Source organism: Amaranthus tricolor, chromosome 5, assembly GCF_026212465.1.
Source record: "Amaranthus tricolor cultivar Red isolate AtriRed21 chromosome 5, ASM2621246v1, whole genome shotgun sequence".
NCBI lineage: Eukaryota > Viridiplantae > Streptophyta > Magnoliopsida > Caryophyllales > Amaranthaceae > Amaranthus > Amaranthus tricolor.
In genome coordinates this window covers 14,077,298-14,103,615 of record NC_080051.1, presented here as the reverse complement: position 1 = coordinate 14,103,615, position 26,318 = coordinate 14,077,298, and the positions used below count along the sequence as shown (strand labels likewise).

General features: G+C 31.7%; 2 protein-coding genes and 1 long non-coding RNA gene across 3 annotated transcripts; all 3 read right to left on the bottom strand.

Annotated features, from left to right (window-relative positions):
- Window positions 1-530: 530 nt before the first annotated feature.
- LOC130814277 (uncharacterized) lies at window positions 531-7,719 on the bottom strand. Its single transcript, XM_057680374.1, has 2 exons — window positions 6,108-7,719; window positions 531-1,514 (listed from the first exon to the last, which is right to left on the bottom strand). Exons 1-2 carry the CDS (start codon window positions 7,397-7,399, stop codon window positions 1,259-1,261), a joined length of 1,548 nt encoding a protein of 515 aa, XP_057536357.1. The 5' UTR covers window positions 7,400-7,719; the 3' UTR covers window positions 531-1,258.
- Window positions 7,720-12,047: 4,328 nt separating this feature from the next.
- Window positions 12,048-14,990, bottom strand: LOC130814276 (uncharacterized). The gene is made up of 3 exons (XR_009042352.1): window positions 13,612-14,990; window positions 12,781-13,038; window positions 12,048-12,454 (listed from the first exon to the last, which is right to left on the bottom strand). It is a non-coding gene; the product is annotated as an uncharacterized LOC130814276 (long non-coding RNA).
- Window positions 14,991-25,422: 10,432 nt separating this feature from the next.
- Window positions 25,423-26,241, bottom strand: LOC130813457 (uncharacterized). The gene has a single exon (XM_057679292.1). The coding sequence runs from the start codon at window positions 26,239-26,241 to the stop codon at window positions 25,423-25,425; it is 819 nt and encodes a 272-aa protein (XP_057535275.1).
- Between the last annotated feature and the right edge of the window lie 77 nt (window positions 26,242-26,318).

Genomic DNA, 26,318 nt, shown 5'->3' with positions numbered 1-26,318 from the left:
AAAAAAAAAAAAAAACCTAATTCTATAGGAAAGAAAGAGTAGAAGTATACAGCTAGGTGAAGAACTCACGAGTTTCTCGGCCTGCACATGCTAATGCTATGCAAGTCAATTCTCAAATTACTCCAAAATGAAGTATCTTAAATCTGGAACTATCAAACAATTACCAACTTGATTTTCAATAAAAACACAACTTGCTATAAGAAGTTTATAAAAAGAAAAATCTTAAAACTAGTCTCTTGGGAGACCGTCTCTTTGAGATACATATCTCAAGCTCAGTCCATTAAAAATTAATGCATACTTACCGTATTCTTAATACCTACTTATATTATCCTTAATGTTTACTTACCCTATTCTTAATATCTACTTTCAATATCTAAAATATCTACTTACACTATTTTAAGAAATATATAATAGGCCGACCCAATTAGAGATTCAAAAAAACCGTATCTCACAAGAATTTGTGAAAATCTTATACCCCACTGGACAATACCAGAAATCAAAATCAAATCTAAACTCAAGTCAGGCTCAAATTTGGTAAACCAATTCTGTTATTAAACACAGTGCACCATTTTCCAAAGCTCCTTTTTTTTAATTAGGAGTCTATGGTTATCGATTATTATAATACAATTAACAGTACTATTGAATGATTAGTAGAATATTTATTCCTCCAGTTTTAATTACATTAGAGTATAAACAAATGTAGGATAAATTATTCATTAGTTACAATAACATATATTGTGCAAGAAAAAGTTGATCCTATTTAAACTTTCAAGGCAAAATATTTTGGTTTTCAATAGATCTCAAGAAGACTGAGGACACAATTGCCAAGCATAGTTCATCAAAAATAGGCTATCTAGCCTTCTTTTTCCATCATTTGCCATTTCCATGTCTAATGCTCAAATCTCAACTTTAATTTATCTCCATGTACATTCACCTACCAGTCAGGCAGTCACCAGCCCCAACCCACATTCCCCTCTTGCATAACTTACACCAACTTTTATCACCACGAGGAAGAATTTCAGTTAGATCATTACCAGGAAGTACTTGTCAACCTCTTTTTCTCCTCAAAATATCTTTATGCTTAAACCTGAAGTATGTCATCTTTTTTTTAGGTACGTATGACATTGCCTTTCAAAAAGTGCCCTCATAATATGTAGGTCGACTCGAGTCCACACATTGTGCTAATGTGGTGGACTACAGTCCACATTCTGCTCCAGCTATTGGTCCCATAGTTCCTTAGAAACACAATTTTTCCTATTTACAGGTCATCAAGGGTTTCGTCATCAGGGGAGTCAAGAGGGAAGCATGTGTCCTCGCCACCAGTGTTCCAGAGAAAATGAGCATAATTTGCAGCATAGTAAGAGTTACTAGGATCAGCAGAAATGGCCTCTAAGAAGGTCTCTTCTGCTGCCCATAAGTCATTCTTCACTTGCCACAGAAAATTTGCATACTTATTATGTGCTTCGGCATCTTTTGGCTCCACCTTGACTGCCCTTTTGAAGTACTGTTCAGCTCTGTTACAATTAACAAACGTACAAAGATTATTAATCTACGTAAATAAAAAATTATTCTTATAGCTTTTAGAGCGGAAAACAGAAATAAAAGGATTAACGTAAGAAAAATTGACATTAATAATCCAACCTTTTACCCATTCGCTATGAATAATTCCAATTTTGGATTATTTTCTAGAAAATAATCTAAAGGTTGGATTATTCACAGCGAAATAGTAAAAGATTGGATTATTAATGTCATTTTTCATTAATGTATGATTTCATGATAAATTTTAATATTTAAAATCTTTCTCAATAATGTAACTATATATTTTTACATCTGATGATTACCGATAACAAAACCCATTATTTATTGAATATTCTCCATAATAGGATACCATTTAATTCATATAACTATCTAATTAACAGAAAGCAAACCAGTAACTAGTAAGGTTCTTCAATCAACGTTTTACCGTTTTTATCATACAATAAAATGCAATATAACTTTATCAGCTACTACTCCATCCTTTTAAATTAGCAAAATTAGACAATGAGGTGTTTTTAAAGAAAATTAAAACATTTGGTAATAAATGAACCCAAAGATTAAGCTCTGTAAATGAAATCAATTGAGAATTAAAATATAAGAATGAAATTTTAAAAAATTAGTAAGGCCTATTATAAATATAAAAATGTTACAAAAAGCAAAACTTTAATGAGGCAAATTAAAGTAGGGAGACTATGTGACAAATTACCTTTACTTTTGTTCCACTTCTTTTTTAGCATGTCTCTTTATATTTATTGTATTTTAAATTTTGGTTGTGACTCACATTGCTTTTGTATTTTTTATTTCCATATTTAATTTAAATTTTATTCATTTTTACTCATTTCTTTCACTCTTTCATAAAATTTTCTTTATTAATTTTTTAATTTTTCCCTCCAATTGTTAATGGGACAACTTTTAGAGGAAGGGATGAGTGTCGCTCAAAGATCAAAAGATAATGAAAGTGCCTTTGATTTTAACATACCACAAACAAATACTTTATTATTATCATTTTTAACACTCATCAAATGACTTGGTGAATTACTTTGACTTAATGTCAGCTTTCACACATATCTCACAATTATCAAAATTTAAGAAATTGTTCCCCAACATTCAGACTTAGTTGATTCGCATTTATGTCTACTACAAATACTCATTAAACATCGAGACAACTTTCTCTAGATTATGGGTTGTTTAGTTTATGACTTTTTAGTTAGTTTTTTTTTTATTGATTTTTACCTTTTAACTTTTTAGTTGTTAAATAGTCAAAAAAATATTTGGTAAATAACTTTTAAACCAGTTAAAAAGTTAGCTTTTAAGTTAAAAAAACAACTTAATTAGCTTTTTGGTTGGCTTTTGACTTACTGATGCACTTTTTTTCTAATAAATAAGCAAAAGACAATACATAAATCTATTATCAAACATCTCCATAAGCAACTGACTTCTTCTCTAAAAAAAGGTCAAATGTTTGTATAGAAAAATATTAGTAGTTAATAAATGCCAAGTTTTGTGAAATCATGAGTCATTTTGGTTTGTTTTGGGCTAACTAGCTAGTTATGCTACCCCATTTTGTAAGCTTAGCCTTCTTTACCCTTCCTCTGTTTCACCACATTTTAGCCTTTATCATTTCACATCTTTTCGGTTGGTCCATCTACATCTAGTGAAGCCCAAGCCTTTGAGTCCCCGAGTACCGAGGTGCGAAACACAAATACATCTTTGTGTTAGAGGTTCACATTACATTGAGCCATAGGTTGAGCGAGAGTGATGCCTCAACACATTTGAGTGTGGTTGTCATTTGGATTGCACATACCTATAGTGAGGTTTGATTCATCTTTGTGATTGGCTTAGGAGCTTCGGCTCAGTTTGGTTGTTTGGTGTGTCTTGTGTGGGCCATTTAGAGACTAGCTCGGGAGCCTCGGGTTGTCACTTCAAGCTAAAGGAGCCATGAGCCCAAGAGTGTATTTATGCCTTCTTGTACTTTCTAAGACTATGGTTGGGTTTTGGTGTTCGTTTTTGCAAAGCCAACTTATCAATGCAAACGTGTTCATTATTTATGCCATAAGGATGCTTATTACATGCGCGTGCTGTGATTTTGCAAGATTTCATGCTGATTGCTTTAATTCTCATCTTGCTTGGGGGGGAGTTGATAACTCTCCTTTACCCTTGTTTTATGCTTATTTAGTTTACATTCGCATGCGGTTGTTGTTCTCTCTTATTAGTTTTATGGGATTTGATCGCCCTTGTGTTGGGTGTATGCTGTTTTGCTCGTTTTTACAGGATTGATCACCTTTTCCCGAGCAAAGCAAGTTAGAGACGATGCGCCCCTAATCCCCCAGAGGTTTTGGAGAAGGAACGGAGCTAAACCGAGGATAGGAAATAGTCCCAAGCGCTCATTTGAAGGCAAGGAGGCAAGAGGACCTTGACATGAGCGTTTTGAGAGATTTTGATGAGATCGATCGGTCGATCACTTTAGATGGATCAATCGATCTCATTTGGCAGCATTTTCAGAAGCAGTATGTAGCAGCAGCATGAGATCAATTGATCGATCAATCCTATTCATTTCAACTCCAGAAGGTTCATGGTAACAATAGTTTACATCGATCGGTCGATCTCTTTAGATCGATCAATCGATCCTTTTTCGATAGACCTCAATGCATCTGTGATGACAGTAGCTGAGATCAATCGGTCTATCTGTTTAGATTGATCGATCGATCACTTCTCGAGTTGAACCTTTGGTTTCTCCAATTCAAATGCACATTTCCCTAGGGCCCAATTAAGATTTGGACGGCCTTCTAAGGGTATAATGACTATTTTTAGCCGAGGTTTTTAGGTCATGAGGGGTGTTTTCCTATATATAAGGCTTGATGTAACAGCAAAAGGGAGAGCCCTAGAATAGTTTTAACTTAGCCTATTGTAGATTATTTTTGTTTCTAGCTTTTTATTTTGTTTTTCATTAGTCTAAAGAATCCTATATTTTATCTTTTAGCATTTCAATTAATTTGTAATCAAGGTTATCTTCTTATCTTGATTCCTTCATGTATTCTCTCTATTCTCTCACCATTTTTGGGTTTATGTTCATCTCAATCTCCATTGTTGAGAGTTGAATCTATTGCAATTTTTGGGTTTTATATCTTTGATTACCAATCTCTTTCAAACTTTATAGGTATATTCCTTCTTGCTTTAATCACATTATTCCTTTGTTATTTTGCAATTTCATAATGGTTTGTGATGTTCACCATAGTTAAGTTATACTATGTTTTTGCTTAATTTTAGTAGCTTGATCATCATGTTAGCATTTATTGTCATTGCTAGATATATTGATAGTATAAGTAGTAAGTAGTCATCTAGGGTTAGGGGTTGACTCAACTTGTGCTAATGGATTAATTATGGTCACAAATGGGTCGATGTTGGTTTGATTGTCAACCCAAAAAGTGGGTCACTCCGGTTATTGTGTTGAGGTCACTGGAACGCGTTTCAAGCACCAACGAGAGTTGGGCTTGTTGGAGCTTCGACCTCCTCTCAATGGGTAGAGTCGAGGGCAAGGGATCAACGAGAGTTGACCTTTGTACTCAACCCATGTAACGAGAGTTTTACCCTTCACCTACGAGAGTAGGGAAGGATTGACGGGTTGTTGGATACTTTTTGCCCATAGGTCTGCTTCTCACGCTTCTCACTCACGAGAGTGATGGGAACGGAATTCTCGGAGGCGATCCCAAGCCCGATCCCGGATCGGATCACTCTTTGTATTTGAATCCACACCTTTGTGATCAAGCCAAAGTAAACCCTGAGCTAACCATAAAGGTCCGTTGCACACGAGTTAGCCCCTACCCCGATGTTCCTTTGTTTGTTGCTTTCATTGTGGTGACCAAAGCTTAGACCATCATCTATCCTTAATTACATGATCCCCCAACATCTAAAGAGGCCCTAAGTTTCACAACTCATCTCCCTATGGATCGACCCACAACCTATCACTACACTTGTGTAGTCTTAAATTAAGGGTGTTTATAAATTTTATTTGATTAGAGGCTTTAACGTCGACACTAAAAAAATCCTCTGTCACTTTTCAACTAACATAAAAACCAATAAAAAAGTAACATTTCCAACTAAGCAAACAAATTAACTAAAACAGCTAACAGACAAGTACCAACTGTCAATTACCAAAACACCCTTATACTGAACACGACACCATGTAAAAGATCCTACTAAGCATTGATGAAATATAATATCTACCGATATTTAAAGAAAAAAAATACACACACAAATATTAAGTACTAGTACTTGAAGAGTCGAAAATTTCAATCAACATCCAAACAAACTATTCAAAAGGAGGAACCCAGGTTGCCACTTGAATAGTATCCTTGATTCGCAATTTAATTCATATCAATAATTAACTTCATTCTTTCCATCTAAACCAAGAACCCTACGTTTATAAGTACATTATGAATTAGGCAGTGATTAAGACACATTAACAGTAAATAACTAAAATCAAAACATATCAAAATCAATAATCAGGAGTACTCTTAAACCAAATAAGTACCAAAGCTTGAATGAAATACGATAAAAGAAAGCCAAATTACCTGTCAAAATCATGAACAACAAGGTAGAGAAACTGAGCATAATTGGCCAAAAGCAAAACATTATCTGGTTCTTGATTCAAACCATTCTGATAAACAAGCTCAGTCTTTAAATAATCTTCATAATCAATATGTCCTTCGATTTTGGTCGTCACAGGCGAAACAAACCTCCGTAAAGTCTCACTATCAAGAGTTTCATTTCTCAGATCACCTTGAATTCTAGAAGCTTCTTCAACAATCGAATTCCAAATCTCTACCTCTTCTTCCTTTCGCCGTGTGTCTTCACGAGTAAACGACACACCGTCAGAAACAATCGGACAGTGGAGAAATCCAGAGTTTCTATTCGTCCATCCATCACCGCCCATTCCACTTCCTACTGTTTTCGCGTTATTTCCTCCGCCATTGTTTCCACCAATTGATGTAGTTTTGCTCGGTGATGATGATGTTACCGTAAACGTCTTTGATATATCTGATTTAAAGCTATTATGATTATGAACTTTTCTAACCTCCATGGTAGCAATTGGAGGTGAAGTAGCTGCAATGGCGGAGAAAATCGACATTGAATGAACAGTAAAATTTGCAAGGAGAATCATGATGTAAACCATGAGAGTAGGTGTATGAGAAAATACTTGTTGAAAAAGCCATACAAATGAGGCGTGCATTTCGCTCTGAACTCTCGCTAAAATTCCCTGTAAATCTTCGTAAAACAAGATTTCTCTCATTTGTAGAGTGTAACAATGGAGTTCTCTGATTATAAACACCATTGAAGAAAACGCAATTTTTATCGAACAATAAGCTGATTCTCCTGGTTCTAGAAAGTTCTCCTGCCATTGTTCCTGCTTCCTTTTAATCATTCTAAGTGAAAGAGGTGGATCTAAGCTTTTTGCCTTCATTTCTTTACTTTGAATCTCCATTAAAGATGATTCAATTTCAACCTCTTCATTCTCTTCTTCTTCGTCGTTTGAACTGAAATTCATTACGGATTCAGAGGAAACTTGAAATTTGAAGGCTAAATCTTCAATTCTTTTCGAAAATTCTTCGTCCTCAGAAGATGACAACGACGAAGAATTCTCGAAACCTGCACTACAAACTCTTCGGATTGAAAACAAAGAAGAATGGTTCTTTCTTCTCTGTTTAGGATGAAACTGATCATACGAGCGTGTTCTGTAAAGCTTTGAACACGACGCCGTTCCAAGGAAAGTGGATGGGAAAAACAAAACAACGTCGTTTAGTGCTGGATTTTTTGCGGTTATTGGAGAGTGAGGAAACTGCAAGTGTGGCGTTACCACTGCCATGGCTAGCTTTCTCTACTCCGCTAACTGTAATCCGATTAACACTTATTTAAACAAATATATGTATAAACCCCTAAACAATCAATCAGGAATACAAAATTGAGAAATATTCTCAAAAATTGTTATCAGTTGTAGCAGAAAAATCGGTTCGAAATAGCGAAATCCGAAATCGAGGAGATTTGAACTATAATTTGAGGAAAAAATTCGAGGCTGAATTTGATTGAGAAGGAACAAGTCAGGAAAAAATTCCCGACAAGTAAAGGGAGCCCAATGAAAGAGAGAGAAGGAAGATGGTTCGTTCGTCTTTTTCATTAATTTATGAACTCAGGGTTAGAAAATGGAATCTATAAATATGTAGTCGCATTTATATAGGGGTCATGAAACACACAAAAAAATAAAAAAAATAAGGAAAAATTACCCTGAATAATACGAACTTTCACTGATTTTCCTACAATAATACGAACTTTCAATTAACCATGAATAATACGAACTTTGATACATATTTCCCGCTGGCATACCATTTTACCTGTTACCGGTAAACTTACTCATTCCTTTTAAATTTTTTTTTTGGCTAATAAAACTAAGTAAGAAAAATTATCCTGAATAATACGAACTTTCACTGATTTTCCTACAATAATACGAACTTTCAATTAACTATAAATAAAATACGAACTTTGATACATATTTCCCGCTAGCATAATGAAGAAATGGGGAATTTACCGTTTCTCCAGGTAAAGAACCGGTTAGGTATGCTAGCGGGAAATATGTATCAAAGTTCGTATTATTCATGGTTAATTGAAAGTTCGTATTATTGTAGGAAAATCAGTGAAAGTTCGTATTATTGAGGGTAATTTTTCCAAAAAATAAAAATCTATGCCACGAGGAGAAAAAAAAATCAAACGATTTATACAGTAGAATTCGATGAGAGTCGTATGTTTACGATACCGTACCTATTAGGAAAACCGGAAATGTGTGTAGTGTATTACTGTGAGTTCTTTCGCAATAAAAAACGTGAGTGATTTGCTTAATTAGGATTGAAAAATAAAGATATTATAATTTTGGTGTTCTTTAAAATTTATTTTTGAAATGTTGTTCATATAAATAAATAGTTTTACTATGTTAATTTTTTTTTGATTTGGTAATTTCAAACCTGTAAGAGAATATTATTGTTTTGTCAGGTAAATACATACGTTAAAAATTCAATTGACAAAATTGACTCACAAACTAAACATCAACATAGCATACTAATATTCTTATTGATAGATTGAATAACAAAATAAACATCAACGTAGCATATTTTAATATTCTTATTGACTTAGCATATTCACATCACCGTTTACCGTAGAGCCGATTGACAGATTTGTGATTATCAAAGAAGTTCAAAGAACTCTCAAATATTAAGAATTACAATTGAGAATATATTAGACTAGAGTTTAAGTTTGAGGTGTATTTTATGGATATGTTTAGATGAGCATATGAGACCTCTATTTATAAAGAATTATACATTTAATGAGATTACATATTTAATACTATGTATTAACAATACAATAAAACAGTCCAAGCAAGTGAATGGATACAAACCGGATCCAAGGCTATTGCTGCCCCATACGCTCGTTCGAGCCTCAAGCATGCTCGTTCGAGCATCACATCAGAACCAGCCACTATGATGCAGCTGCCAGTTGCTTGTTCGAGCCTTTAATGTGCTCGTTCGAGCACTGTTGTTCCTCAACATTTTGTTTCAATTGTGCAGCTCTTTTGAACAAGTCAATTGGTCTTCACATTATGCATTTATTAAGCATTGCTGATTGCATCTTTAGACTCTTGCACTACCTCATTAGGATCACATTCATCATGCTCCATAATTCTTATGTTTAAGACTCTTCTAAATGCCATCATAACTCAAGCATTTAACTACACTCTTAAACACCTTATTCATTTTAGAAATTAAGACTCACCCTTAATTACCCATAGAATTCCACTTCTACGTAACCATACTAATACATAGAATTTATTTAGTGCACTCAAGTCACCATTAACACTAACAACATATATATATATATATATATATATATATATATATATATATATATATATATATATATATATATATATATATATATATATATATATATATATATATATATATATATATATATGTACATATATATATATATATATATATATATATATATGTACATATATATATATATATATATATATATATATATATATATATATATATATATATATATATATATATATATATATATATATATATATACATATATATGTACATATATATATATATATATATATATATATATATATATATATATATATATATATATATATATATATATATATACATATATATGTACATATATATATATATCTACATATATATATATATATCTACATATATATATATATATATATATATATATATATATGTATATATATATATATATATATATGTATATATATATATATATATATATATATATATATATATATATATATATATATATATATATATATATATGTATATATATATGTATATATATATATGTATATATATATGTATATATATATATATATATATATATATATATATATATATATATATATATATATATATAAATATGTATATATATATATATATATATATATATATATATATATATATATATATATATATATATATATATATATATATATATATATATATATATATATATATATATATATATATATATATATATTGATCTCCTACTTTCATTCCTAGTTTTCTGAAATTTTCTCTTGGGTTTACAAAGCGAACAAATATATTGATCTCGTCATTGCAATTGCTAAGCTAGACTTAGTAGATAATAAGTGATCAACAACACAAATTTATTTAATAAAACATGAAAGTAAATAAAAAATGATATATCATCCAAAATAGCTCGAGTTTGTGCTATATCATCTTCTCTAGCAATAATAAGATCAGTATCAAGCACATCAATAATTAGAGAATACATATCAACTATATTGTAAAAGGTTTTAAATTCACAACTCAAATGCAAATCCCCGTGCCTTTTAAATTCACAATCCTTCTTAATTAAACTCCTAAGTCCATTGATATGACCTCACATATAGCTTGCTCCGATCCATAACTTTGCCCCCTTATACGATATGAACTTAAAAACAACTGCGTAAGCATAGAATATATTATTACTTTAAGTGACTCAACAGTTACATGAGAACGACCAACTAAATGCTCTATGACAAATCTTGTTTATCTCAAATCAATTCCCATTTGTTGCTTACAAGAGATATCACGAGATTCAATGACTAACATAACAAATAATCCTCAAGAATGACATTAATGGTCTCGTTATAACAAGCATGAGCAATCGTTTTGATGCAGGAGATGCCATTTCATTATCACTAGGATCATTTTTAAAAACAATACTAATACTTCAATTCTTTTCAGCATAGAACTCCAAGAACGTTAGAAAGTTACCTCAAAAGGTAATTCAAATTCAAAAGTAATCTAGCAATATTCATGATCCATTCAAACGATTTCTATATTCAATTTTAACTTGCATATATTGTCTATTCAAAAACTAATTTATTTATAAATTATAACTTGAAGTTTCAGTACGCAAATAAATGACAACACAAGCAATAGTAAGTAAAAACTAACTTTTATAATTTGTTTAAGATAAAAGACCATATTAATGTTGCATGCATGTGGTTTTGATTCTCTTAGTTGCTGAGATCTGATTTTGCTATTATCCTGCATTGTTTTGCACTTACAAGTACGAATTCCACGTCAATTTTTAGTATGTTTAGCAAAATATTTAGAAGTATTTTTTTCCTTCTTTAAAAGGTTTTCTTTCTTCTTATGATATCTTATTACGTATAATACTTTGCATAATTTCTTCTTATGCTTTATGTGTACTGCATCTTTAGTTTATTGATTTTAAAGTTTACACTTTAATTAGTTATCTAATTAGTATACTTTTATTCGAAAATCTAAATTATTAATCAAATAATAAAGTGTCATCTCCATAATTTCTTGAATTTCGTGTTAATAAAGTACAATTTTAAATTATTTAATATCATGAAGATTAAAGGGTCTGATTATTTGATTAGATTCACTTGATTGTATACAACTTTATCGTTGTTAATGATATGACTGATAAAAAAAGATATTTTCGATCGACCTTTTATAACAAATATTTTTTGTAACTTCACATAAATAAGAATTAAAAGGGGTCAATTTACTTTTATCCATCATAATCCAAAACTAAAAATTAATAAATTTGTGATGCCATCAAATGAAACGACATATTAGATAAGTCCATTAAACTAACTTTAGCGGCCCAAATTTAAACTAACAACCTAATTTTAAGAACTACGATTGAATATACATATAGTAAAATGGTGGTAATACACTGCTTTATAGTCTATCTTATCATAAAATAAAATGTACTAAATCATCCTCATGCTATGAAATGTGGATTATAAAAAAGTATATGTTTTTTTAGAAATTTATTTATTATCATCTAAAACCACATGTATAAATGATATTGCATTTGAATTAATTTTTTTAAAAAATATAAAATGAATAAAATAAAACATATATGACCATTATAAAGAAATTTTCCTACAAATGCATACATAATTTACGCATATTATAAGGTGGGTATAATAATACATTTACTTAATTAAAGTAAACACAAATTGTTGGATGAGGTGATCTCACACTGAGACACGCTTCAATCATGATACAAATAGCCTAATAATATAATGTAGGAGAATATCAATTTTTTATTTTGAGATTATCATTAAGAGACGATCTCTTATAATAGAAGTTATAATATAATAATCAAATTGTAATAATAAAAATAAATTAATAAAATGCTAGCAGTTAATAGTAAACGACAAAATGAATAATAATAAAGAGGAAGAAGATATGTTGGCAACTTAGATTGAGCTAATGCTAAGGAACTGACGGTAGATAATGAAGTGGAAACTGGTGCAGTGCAGTCCAGGTCATGCTCCGTGTAGCTGATGAAACCCAAACAAAACAAAACCAAACATTTTAATCTATAAATTATAAATTATAAATTACTCTCTCTTATTCATCCTACTTGTCTCATTTATTTTTTAGCACTATTTACTTATTACTTTTAATTCGTATTTTACTCTTAATCTATAAGTTAAAATATAGTCATATGAGATCTTATTTGATTCGTCTCAATACAAGGATTATTAATATCAAATTTTTATAATTTTTAATTAAGAATAATTTGAGATATTAATGTTTAAAATATTATCTCGTCAAATGTGAAAAACTAAATAGGACTAGTAGCATGAATAGGAGAGAGTATTACGGATGGAATTAAATATTGTTTAGATCTTGTTCACATCATGTGAATGAAGCTTGAAAGTACTCGTGGAAAACTAAATATGACTAGTAGCATGAATAGGAGAGAGTATTACGGATGGAATTAAATATTGTTTAGATCTTGTTCACATCATGTGAATGAAGCTTGAAAGTACTCGTGGAGACCCGATTAGCCGCTAATCAAGAGCATTATAAAATGTAGTCCTCCTGTTCTCTAATGTTCTTTCCATTCGCAATATTTCACCTTAAGGAGAAAGAAAGTTGATTAATATTTTTGACACATATTTAGAAGATAAAATATATCTATGTGAGATCATGTTAGATTCGTTTTATATATATATGTATTCTTTATAATTTTTTATTATATGTATCTAGAGATATTAAAGTTTAAAACTTGCTTTGAAAACTGTGTAAAAAGTAACGAGAAGAACAAAAAAGAACGAAGGAAGTATTAAAATTCCTTAAATTCCCCTATTCCATTTAATTTACATCTTTTTAGAAGCATAAATATTAACAACTTATTTCTTTATCGTCTAGTTATGAAATTTTTGTTAGTCCTTTGTGGTGGGTACATATTTGTTAACCCTAGAAGAAGTGAAGGCAGCATTTTATATTAGGAAATTGCGTTAAATGGTAATAGGTGATAATAGGAATAATTCTAGTAGTGCGTTAAATGGTAAATCTTTCAAAAAGTAAAAGGGATTTAATAAGGGTAACAATGCTAGGTCGAGTGCTAGTAATAGTACGGATGAGACTTGCAATAAGAAAAAGACATGTTATTAATGAGATGAACAGGGAAAATTTCAAGCTAATTAACCTGAATTAAAGAATAAATCTCAACCCGCTATAGTTGATAAGTCCTTGGACTCCTCAATTGCATCCACCACATGATTGTAGCTCCTTTTAAGGCTTCTCAAAACTTTACTTACGGCGGTAGTGTTACTAATTATTTTCCCATAAGATCTCATTTGGTTCACAACACTTGCAACTCTAGACAAATAAACTTGTATACCTTTCTTATCATTCATCGTTAAAGTCTCAAACTCAGAATGCAAACTTTGTAACTTAACTACAATTATCTTCTTATCACCAAAATACTCACTCTTAATGATTTCCCAAGTCTCTTTTGATGACTTTGTAGATGAAATTCGAGAAAATATATCATCATCTAAAGCAAATTGAATGAAAAACAGAACCTTAGCATCCTTCTTGCAATTATCACGCAAGCTTTGACTAGGTTGTGCTGGTGACTGTTCTGGTTCACTGTACCCACTTTCAACTATGTCTCATAACTCATGAGACTTAAACATTGTTTGCATTTTGACACTCCATAAATAATATGTATTCTTTTTGAACATGGGTATTGAGGGTTGAGATGACACAATAGCTCCATTAAAGGACATGGTTTTTAGGCACACTAAATAAAATAAAAATAAGAAAAAAAAAATTTGAATAATGAAAGATATTGCGTGAAGGCAAACAAGAAACAAGGGTTTGACTTTTGCTTTTAAAAATAAATACTACTAACTAAAAGAAAATTGCTTGTAACCCCTATCTAACGCACATACTTTTTCTAAAACATCCGAACACTTTCCTTCCTTATTTTGCTTTTAATACCCGACACTAGTCATAAATGAGTAAGGCTACACAACACAAGGTTTATTGCTAAAAATCTCACACAATCTCTCGGCCACATTGGGAAAAAAAAATTTTGGATCTAACCTAAAGCTCTTGATACCATGTTGAGAGATATAGAATAAAATGTAAAACACTAACTTTCTCATTAACACATATAAAAACGAAATACAAGTACCTATTAAATAGGAAAACTAAATAACTAATTACACATAAAATAGAGAGTTAACTTATGATTCCATACCTTACTCCACTAAATTAGAAATAACTCATAAATAATAATTACCCACTTAACAACTATTTTGACTATAACTAATATTTTGAATCAATTCAACAGATGCAAATTTGATGGGATCAAAGGAGTTGAAATAGTAGGAAAAATAGGTACAGCTGGATAGAAATGGCCTAGGACAAAAGAAAAGTGAGGTCCATACTATGTAGTCAGGATAGCCTGCGGTTCAAGCATTGGCTTAGACCATTATTGAGGAGAGAGGCTCATGCACTAGAATACAAGCACAGATCTTCCTTTAAAGGATCACATTTTCTTTTTGAAGGTAACTAATTAATTAGAAGTTAGAACCCATACTTCTACAGGATATTTTTGTGAGGGTTTGCCTATGTTTTCATTCGGATAATATTACAATTCCTTTTATTTATCTTAATTGTCTCATTTACTTTATACACTCTATTTCATACACTTATTCAATCTTTAATATATCTAATTATCTATAATCAATAATTATAAAAAGTTAGATATTAATAAACTTTAGATTAAAACGAATCAAATAAGACCATACATAATTATGTTTTAACATATAGATTAATAATAAAATACAATTTAAGGATGTTAGATAAATAGTGTCCTAAAAGTAAATGAAACATATAAAATGAATAGAAGGAAGTAGTATTATTATTGCATTTTTTATCTTTTAAACAAAAAATGGAATTGAATTGATTCGCAATACATATATAGATTAGTATGCATTTTATTTTTGGCATTTTCTCATGCATACATGCTTGCATATTTGTTGCTTCAATTATCACTATCCTTTATGGTTATGAGTTGTTAAAAAAGGCACCAACCATACTCTTTTCTAAGTTCTATCAAAGCTTTATGCTAGAGCAAGCACCAAATCACCCTCATGAGGAGGGTCTTCGAAGTGCCATGATGAGGGTGCAACGAAGAATAAGAGTATGGTGCATAAGGGATGCATTGGTCAAGGCAAGGCTCGAGGAGAACGTTGCATGACCAAGGAAGCAGCTCAGCACAAAGCAGCAGGTCCCTGATATAGCCGCTTGACCGGTCGAGCAAGTGTGGCTCGATCGAGCGGTGCATCAATGGAGTCCAGTAGGTTCTGGAAGTTTGTTCGACTGGTCGAGCATAAGGGGCTCGGTCGAGCGAGCTCCAGTACGCGGTTTTTGTGACTTTCTGTTTTAGTTGCGAGATTTGTTTGGGCTTTAAACCATTGGTCCTAGGGCTATGTTGTATGACTATATAAGAAGGGCTTAGAACATCATTAGAAGTAAGGGGTGAGGCTAATACACATTAGAAAGGCTAGGGTTTGAGAGCCAAGAGAGTTTCTTCTTCTGTGTATTAGATTGTGGGTGATCTCCATTGTTGAATGGAATCACTATCTTGAGAGCTTGTCCTTAAGTGTGTTTGGTTAGTCATTAATGTATTGTTGAATAGAGTAATGAAAGTAATTATCTTTTAAGGGGGAGGTATCGTTAGATACCGCATAAACACAATGTGTTGATTGTTGTTGTGTCTCTTGTTTATGCTCTGTTTTTCTACTCATCTTCTACATCTTATTCTACCATTGGGGTCTGAGCCATTCTCTTTCACTTTACTTTAGTAAAAACTTAGAAACAAGGGTGGTAAAATTTTCACTCCTATCACCCCTTTCCTATTAGGCTATAATAAAAGTTTTAAATACTTGCCAACCTTTGTTAAATTTTGGAGCATTATTCTCATCCCACCACAATATCCTTGTGTGGTAAAGCAAAGTTAGAGCAAGTGGAAAAGCAAAGTGAGAACAATTTATTGATAGTGAGTGGCAGTAAGTATAAGTGTGAGCTACTACAATATAGTGGTAAGATATATATTGTCTTCTTATATATTTCTAGTGCTATTAATTGTTCAACATCACTCTAATTGTTTATTGTACACATTATTATTTTGCTCTCTCTTTGATATAAATATACCTCAAAATTTTTTACAGGGGTTGTCGTCCTCCTCCACTTTACATACCTTGATCATAATTCCTATAAACGAGATATACCGAATTTGATGATGATTAATTATCACATTAATTCCTTTTTTTTAATTTTTCTTTTGCCTCCATAGTTTCCAAGCAACCCAATTAATATAATGCTAACAAGAATTAATGTTATGAAAAATATTCGTGTCAAAGATATATTTCATTGAAGTTGTGACTTTCCGATAGTTGCATAAAAATGGATTACAACCATTGAACATTAAGCACAAGGACAAATTGCACAGCAATTTCAGTGTAGAATTTCATTTATATTTATACCACCAGAAAAAATTACCTGTTTCACAATCTTGATTTTGTTTGAATTTTTTTCACATATTTCCCAAGTAAAATTCAAGACTTAACATCTATAAGTAAATAGATTTATAAAAAATTGCAAAAAATACATATTAAATTTAGACATTGAAACAAATCTAATACGATCTCACGTATATTTTAACTTTTTATATCCATAAAATTTCAGATTTAAAATTTTTCTTCTTATAGGAAATATTCCAAACATAACAAAGACCGTGAATTTTCATGATTTTTCTAGGTGGCATTGATGGAATTATTAGTCAATTGTGATGTGATTACCGGCCATATTGGCACCATTAATTTTGATGAACCCTTACAATTGGGTGATGTTGCAATATCACTATTAAGATGTGAGTTGTGAATGTAACATTAACGGCTTCTTGTATCAAACACGTCAGCGTCAATCTATAGTTTTCACTGGCACATCGCCCATGTGACTACCCTATCAATATATGCTAATTATTATTCCAATACCACTCCATATGATTTTAAGTGAAATTCTATTAGTTAAAAGGTTTAGGCAAAATATCAATCGTTTTTATTATTTCACATGGTAACAATAAAATATCAAGTTTATAAAAATTGAATTAGATTTTGTTATATTATGTTTGTGAATGATGATTTAATCTGGAAATCTAGATTGACTTAAATTTAGTAATTTACAAATTAAAAAAAATTAAATATTGAATTTGAGTCAAGTTCACGATTGTTTTAAAATTAGTTCAAGTGAACATTGAGAACAACTTTTCAAAACTTGTTATTCTCAAAATTTTCATTTATGATTTTATAAATAAAATCTATAATTTAAAATGAATTAATTGTTCCCTAACACAACCTTAAATTGTACCATGTATATAGGACTCTAGGACGACAACCATGAGTGTGGTTCTTGACATTGTTGGGCTACAATTGCAACATAAATCGCAAAATTTTTTTGATGTCCTACATATTTTGCGCTTTTCCTAGACGAGCTCTTTACTTTGCTTATAAGTGGTATCAGGCCGTCTAAGCTTTTTCTCAATCGCGCCATATGATGGTTAATCTGTTCAAGACAATCAGAGATAACCTCCTCAAGGGGGGATTAGAAGTAAGCATGGTTATCAGAATCCCGATTCTCATTTACGATCAATAACTTTATGATTCAAAAAGAGGCGAGCAATCCATATCTAAAGTAGAATCATAATAATGGTAGGATCACAATTTTAAGATGATCAAGAGTATGGGTGATATGATCATAACACGATTCAACTATCCTACGATCTAATGATCTGATTCCACTAGACTAGTTTCAATCAATAAAAAATTTTTTATATTCTATTTAATGAATAAGGTTAAATAAATCGTTATTAACAGCTCAAAACTACAAAGATGAAAAACAAATATGAATGATAATCATTATATCCTATAGCATATAAAAATATATTTCTAGGATCTTACGATCCTAAGATCCAACGTAAGATCAAAATCTATCGATTTCAATCCTATCCTCTTATAGATCCTAGGCAAGACCCTATTCCAACTTTGGTACTAAGTACATGAGCCCACTATGTCAGCATAAAACTAGTGTGCCATAGACCAGACACCATACACAATCTTTGTCGGGTTTTTTTTTTCAACTTTAACCCATCAATCTTAAAATCATGATAATAAACGACATTTCTCACATCTAGACAAATTTCTACATCTAGTTTAGCATGTAAGCAAAGAAACCCCTTTACAAAAAAAAAAGCCTAGATACTAATATGTAAACAAAATTGTAACGGACAGTCCTTTTTCCAAATATAGGTTTAAAGTAATATAATAGTAGGTAATGCTAAGCGGAAGTCTATCAAACCGTGATTATTGCGAAAAAGAAATAAAACAAAACAGAATTTTCAAAAAAAACAAAGAAAACATAAATCATTAAAATATAATTTTACATATTACATCTTTCAGCGGGCTCTCATGTCTGCTAATCGGAATTCCTTTACTCAGCAACTGAACGAGCACAGTAGAAATTCTGAAATTTACCAAGAGCTCTACTGGAATTTTACAGATGAAGACGTCCGTCGCTCGCTCGGGTTGCCCTTACCATAGGAGGGGGTTTCTTTTCTTTTTTTTTTTTAAGTTTTAACATTTGAATTTCTCTTACATTTTACGTTCCCGAAACGGATTCTATAAAATATTTTACATTTTCTATGATCATCTTTATTTCAAGTAGTCGTGGAATTCTTCTTAATAGACGAAATATTCTTATTATGTCAATGTCAATTGAATCAATGTTATTAGCTGTGAATTCGAACTTTATGGTATTTTCTGTTTCTTTGGATGATATGATGGGTCAATTATTTGCTTTATTGGTTCCAACGGTGGCAGCTACAGAATCTGCTATTGGGTTAGCCATTTCCGTTATCACTTTCCGAGTCCGGGGGACTATAGCTGTAGAATCTATTAATAGCATTCAAGGTTAAACATGACTCCTAGAAAGTCACCAAAATACGAAGTTCTTTCCGTAAGCTTCGCTTAAGCGACTTCATACGTTCTCTTCTTTCTTTTTACTTGGTTGGCATGATCAGGGCGTTTCTCATTGGGCTAGTGCATCCGATTCTTAAGTGCTTTCTTAAACCACTTCCCGTTCAGTTGCTGAAAGATAAAGATAAGCTTTCTAAACTAAATGATAAAGAGTTCCACGAAGATGCAGGATAGAAAGATGCTATTTGCTGCTATTCTATCTATTTGAGCATCAAGTTCGAAGAAGATCTCAATCTATAATGAAGAAATGACAGTAGCTCGTTGTTTTATAGGCTTTATCATATTCAGTCGGAAGAGTTTAGGTAAATTTAATACATAATTATTCTTTCTACATACCCGTTATATAAACTACATATATACTAAAACTACATATATACTAACATCACATAGACAATTTAATAACTTCATGTAAAGTCACCTGCTGCATCTGCTCCCGATATATGGGAACAGCCAATGAAAATCGGTCAGCTTTAAAAAAAACCGAGTATAAAAACTTACCGCAATTATACAAGTATAGAAAATATATGCATTACAATAAGTAATATGCAAAGATAAGTTCACCACAATAAATAATATGCAAGGTATCTTATGTATTAATAAGGAATTCATTTTCAGATTAGATTTATTTAAATATATTAAACTTCTGGTCCTTCTGCTTGAGTACCAGGGCGTGATTTACTAGCACTTCTGCTTGAGTGTTAGGGCGTGGAATCCGATTATTTATTTAATGAATGCAACACATATGATCTTTGTTTGATATATGTATGGGCCTGTTAGGGTTAGGTAAACCAAAACCCTTAACTTAGTGGGAGTCGTCACTCCTCCAGTACAATGTTGCTCGACCCACAGATCAGGTTAAACAACCTTACTGTGTTCGCTGTATTTTACGTGCCGGAAAACACGTCCCACGTTTTTTACATGCCGGAAGCATGGTTCGGCATTTCCTTACTATCAAGCGTTTTTATTATCATGTTACTGTTTTCATATAAATGCAACATTACAATAATATACAGTAGAAATAAATTTATAACAACTTGCATATAAATATTCATTTATTATTAACAAAATCAAAACTAAAATGGGTCTTTAGTATTTATTTATAGATAAATTTCAATTAAGCTTTATTAATTTCTAAATAATCAATTTCTTAAATGTCTATTTATTATAAATGATAAAATTAATAGATCCATCATAAATAAATACTAAAAATGTCTTAGAAAGGACATATTGGGTTTATTATAGATCCTAGCCCGTTTATCCAAATTTTTAGAAAATAAAATTTTATTTTATTTAATTCACTAAATTAAGACACAATCTATATCTCATATATATATATATATATATATATATATATATATATATATATATATATATATATATATATATATATATATATATATATATATATATATATATATATATATATATATATATATATATATATATATATATATATATATATATATATATATATATATATATATATATATATATATATATATATATATATATATATATATATATCTATATATATATATATATATATCTATATATATACATATATATATATATCTATATATATACATATATATATATATACATATATATATATATATATACATATATATATATATATACATATATATATATATATATATATATATATATATACATATATATATATATATATACATATATATATATATATATATATATATATATATATATATATATATATATATATATATATATATATATATATATATATACATATATATATATATATATATATATATATATATATATATATATATATATATAAATATATATATATATATATATATATATATATATATATATATATATATATATATATATATATATATATATATATATATATATATATATATATATATATAGATATATGTACAGAAAAATTTTCGTTTAAAAATTTTTTCCCACGGCATGCTTGATCTATTTATAGGCTAAAGATTGTAATTTTTTTATTATTTTAATTTTCCTTCATGTGCAAGCAAATATAATTTAGTCCAAGATTTTTATCCTTGGGTTTACCCTTAGGATAAGGCTAAATTAATTATTTTGGCACCTAGCTTAGTCTTGCCGCCAGCTTTTTTTTACATTAAAAAATTTTTTTTAAAAAAATTTTATTATTATTATATATATTTTTATTTTTAATCATAATTTAATATAAGAAATAAAAAGATTAAGTTATTGTAGGTAATTTAGGTAGACTTAATATTTAGATAATTTAGTTTAAGAGAAATAAATTATATATAAAAGAAAATCGAGAACTTAAGAACGATTGGAATAAAATTTGAAATGAAATTAAAAAAAATAATAAAACAAAACGATTATTGAATTTGTCAAAATATTTAAGATTAAGAAAAAGGGTCTGTTACAACTCTTCCCCCCTTAAACTAGTTTCGTCCCGAAACTTGAACCTAAAAGAACAACTGGGGATAGCGTTCTCTCATATTAGTCTTGCTTTCCCAAGTTGCCTCTTCGACATGATGGTTCGAACATAGCACTTTAACTTGAGGTATTCTTTTATTCCTCAATTCTTTCACTTGACGATCTAAAATTCTAATTGGTCTTTCATCATAAGATAAGTTTTCATCAATTTGGAGGGGTTCGTGAACTAACACATGTGATGGGTCGTGGATATACTTTCTCAACTGAGAAACATGGAATACATTATGAACTCTAGCTAAACCCGGGGGTAAAGCTAGTTCGTATGCCACTTCCCCTACTCTTTTTAAAATTTCAAAAGGTTCGATAAATTTAGGGCTTAATTTCCCTTTTATCCCAAAGTGTTGGACTCCTTTCGTTGGAGAAATCTTTAAAAATACTTTGTCACCTTCAGCAAATTGCAAAGCTCTGCGACGGTTGTCTGCATAACTCTTATGTCTACTTTGTGCTGCCTTCATGTTCTCTTGCACTACCCTTAAGCTATCAATAGAGACTTGGATAAGATCTGGTCCTTCAGGCACATTTCGGTCCATCTGATCCCAACACAACGGCACTCGACATTTTCTCCCGTATAAGGCTTCGTTTGGTGCCATCTTGATGCTGGTTTGATAGCTGTTGTTGTATGAAAACTCTATCAAAGGCCATTTCTGCTCCCATGAACCACCAAATTCAAGAATACAACATCTCAAAAGATCCTCTAATGTCTGGATGGTTCTTTCGGTTTGGCCATCAGTAGCCGGATGAAATGCAGTACTTAAACATAGCTTCGATCCGAATGCTTCTTGCAACTTTTCCCAAAATCATGAAAAAAATTTGGGTCTCTGTCAGACACAATGGTTCTCGGTACTCCATGTAATCTTATAATTTCTCGAACATAAGTGTCAGCCAATTGTTTTACTGACCATGTTCCCTTCATTGGCAGGAATCTTGCAACTTTGGTCAATCTGTCAACTATTACCCAAATTGTGTCATTACCTCGTTGCGTTCTTGGTAAGCCAACTACAAAATCCATGGATATGGAATCCCATTTCCATTCAAAAATTTCTAGTGGTTGAAGTAGTCCAGAACTCTTCTGCCTTTCAAATTTCACCTTCTGGTAAATCAAACACCGAGATACAAATTCGGCTACTTCTTTTCTCATACCTTTCCACCAAAATAATTTTCTTAATTCTTCAATCATCTTATCTCTACCAGGGTGTAAGTGAAACATTCCTTGGTGTCCTTCTTTCAAAATCTCTTCTTTCAACTCAGTGTTGTCTAGTATACACAATCTCCCGTTCATTCTTAGTTCACCTTTCTCACCCACTTCGAACGCTTTAATCTCTTTTCTTTGAACTCGAATGATTAACTCGATTATCTCGGGATCTTCTTGTTGTGCTTCTATAATTCTTTCGAACAAAGTTGGTTGTATAGTCATAGCTCCCAAATACTCAACAACTTGATAGTGATTAACAATTTCTAGATCTAACTTCTGGATTTCTGGGTATAATTCCCAAGGTACCGTCATTATAGCATTTACAGAGATCCTCGGCCTTCTACTCAATGCATCTGCCACTTTGTTTGCTTTTCCAGGATGATAATTTATGTCAACTTCAAAGTCTTTAATGATTTCCAGCCACCGCCTTTGTCGCATATTTAGCTCCTTCTGAGTGAAGACATATTTCAAATTTTTATGATCAGTGAAGATCTTGCATGGTACTCCATAGAGATAATGTCATCATAACTTCAGGGCAAAAACTACGGCTGCTAGTTCACTTTCGTGTACTGGATAATTCAACTCGTGTGGCTTTAATTGCCTGGACGCATAAGCTACTACTTTGCCTTCTTGCATTAGCACACATCCCAAACCTTCTTTCGTTGCATCACAATATACCTCAAATGCTTTCCCACAGTCGGGCATGATCAACACAGGTGCAGTCGTAAGTCTCCTCTTAAGCTCTTCTAGTGATTTACTCTGCTTCTCGCCCCACTGAAACCGAACTCCCTTTTTAAGCAACTCAAACAACGGTCGGGCAATTTTAGAAAAATTTTCTACAAACTTCCTATAATAGCCTGCTAAGCCTAAGAAACTTCTTACTTCAGTAACACTCTTTGGATTCGGTCATTCCATCACTGCCTTAATCTTTTAAGGGTCAACAAAGATTCCATCCTTCGAAACAACGTGCCCTAAGAAAGATATCTTCTCTAAACTTGCCATAAAGTTTCTCCTTTCTCAATTTCTCCAAAACTATCCTTAAGTGCTTCTCATGTTGCTCTTCATTCTTCGAATACACCAATACATCATCAATAAACACAACTACAAACTTCTCCAGGTAAGGGTTGAAGTATCTTTGCATGAGATCCACGAATGCTACTGGAGCATTCGTTGGACCAAATGGCATTACTAGAAACTCATGGTGCCCGTATCTGGTTCTGAATGCAGTCTTAGGAATATCTTCTTTAGCAATCCTTAATTGATGATAATCAAACCTCAAATCTATCTTCGAAAAGACCCTTGCTCCCCCCAACTGATCAAAAAGGTCGTCTATCCTTGGCAAAGGATAACGATTCTTGATCGTAATCTTATTGATCTCTCTATAATCAATGCATAGCCTCATACTCCCATCTTTCTTTCTGACAAAGAGAACCGGAGCTCCCCATGGTGAAACACTAGGTCGAATGAAACCTTTTCCCAGAAATTCCTCTAGCTGCTTCTTCAACTCAGCCAATTCAGCTGGAGCAAAACGTTAAGGGGTTTTAGAAATAGGGGTGATATCAGGAATAAGGTCAATATGAAAGTCTACTTCTCTTTTTGGAGGTATACTGGGTAATTCTTCAGGAAACACATCAAAATATTCTTAAACGACCAGGGTTTCTTGCAAACTAGGTTTAGGTTTCATTTCTTCAGTAGTAACAAAACATAAGAACCCTTCATCTCCTTGTCTTATCATTTGTGATGCTTGAATTACAGAAATTGTCCCTAGCTGAGATTTTGAGTTCTTTCGAATACTCTTCGTTCCCTCGGGAGTTTCTATTCTAACAACCTTTTCCTTACACAAAATCTTCGCTGAATATCTCTCCAACCAATCCATACGCAAAATGATGTCAAATGTTCCCAAATCAAATTAAATTAAGTTGGCTGGTAAAAGATTCCCACAAATCTCCAATGGAAAATCATAAAAGATACGGTCACACAGGTAAGGTGTACCATCAGGTAAGTTGATACACAAGTGGGATTTTTGAGGTTTCAAAGAAATAGAAGATATGTGGAGAAAAGCACTAGAAATAAAAGACCTATCCGCTCTACAATCAAAAAAACATTTTCTATTAAATTACCAACAGGGAATTTTCAAGAAATTACTTTACCTTCAATTTCAAACTCCTGGTGTAAACCATCATAATGATCTCCAATTGCACGTAGGCCTACGAATGCTCTAGTCTCATTCCTCTGAGTGCGAAATGCTCTGTTCTCCTGCAGCTTTCGATGTTGATTTGCTCTGATTGAACATTTCCCCACAGTTATTAGCCAGATGTCCCTCCTTGTGACACTTGTAACATACAATCTTCCCATTACAGTTTCGGCCTCGATGATCTTTTCCACATAACTTACATTTCCACTGTGTCGGCCTAACTACGGTCTGAAACGACTTCTTCCCCTCATTCCTTGCCTTCTTGTATCCACCGCTACTATTGGATTCATTCTTTCGTTTATTAAACCCGTCTTCTTTTTCCAAAATACGCTCGTACTCCAAGGCTTGATTGTACAAATCATCAAAATCTTGGTATCTAGGAGTGCCGTTTTGGATCCTGAGGTTCAGACCTTCGAAAAATCTAATCGCCTTGCCCCGATCAGAGATCACTATTTCGGTAGCGAATCTAGCCAGCTCTCTAAACTTACTTGCGTATTCGATCACTGACATAGTTCCTTGCCTCAGAAACAAGAATTCATTCTCTTTCTTTCTCTGAAGCGAGGGTGGGTAAAATTGATCACGAAGCTTCTTTATAAATTGTTCCCAAGTAGAATCTATGGCGGTTTGTTTTACAGTCCTCCACCATAATTCAGCAGTGTCTGTTAAGTAGAATGCGGCTAATTTCACTTTCATCCTTGACGGGCAGTTTATGGCCTCCAATAGTTTCTCCATTTCTGCAATCCAATCCTCAAAGCGAACTGGATCCTGTTCTCCATCATACTTTGGAGGTTGATGACCAGACAATCTCTTATAAAATTTCCCTTCATCATCATCATGGGAACGACTCATCTACCTCTCCATTAAGTTCAACAGCCTCTCATTATTCCTTTCCATCATTCTTAACTGATTTTCCAGTGCCTGAACTT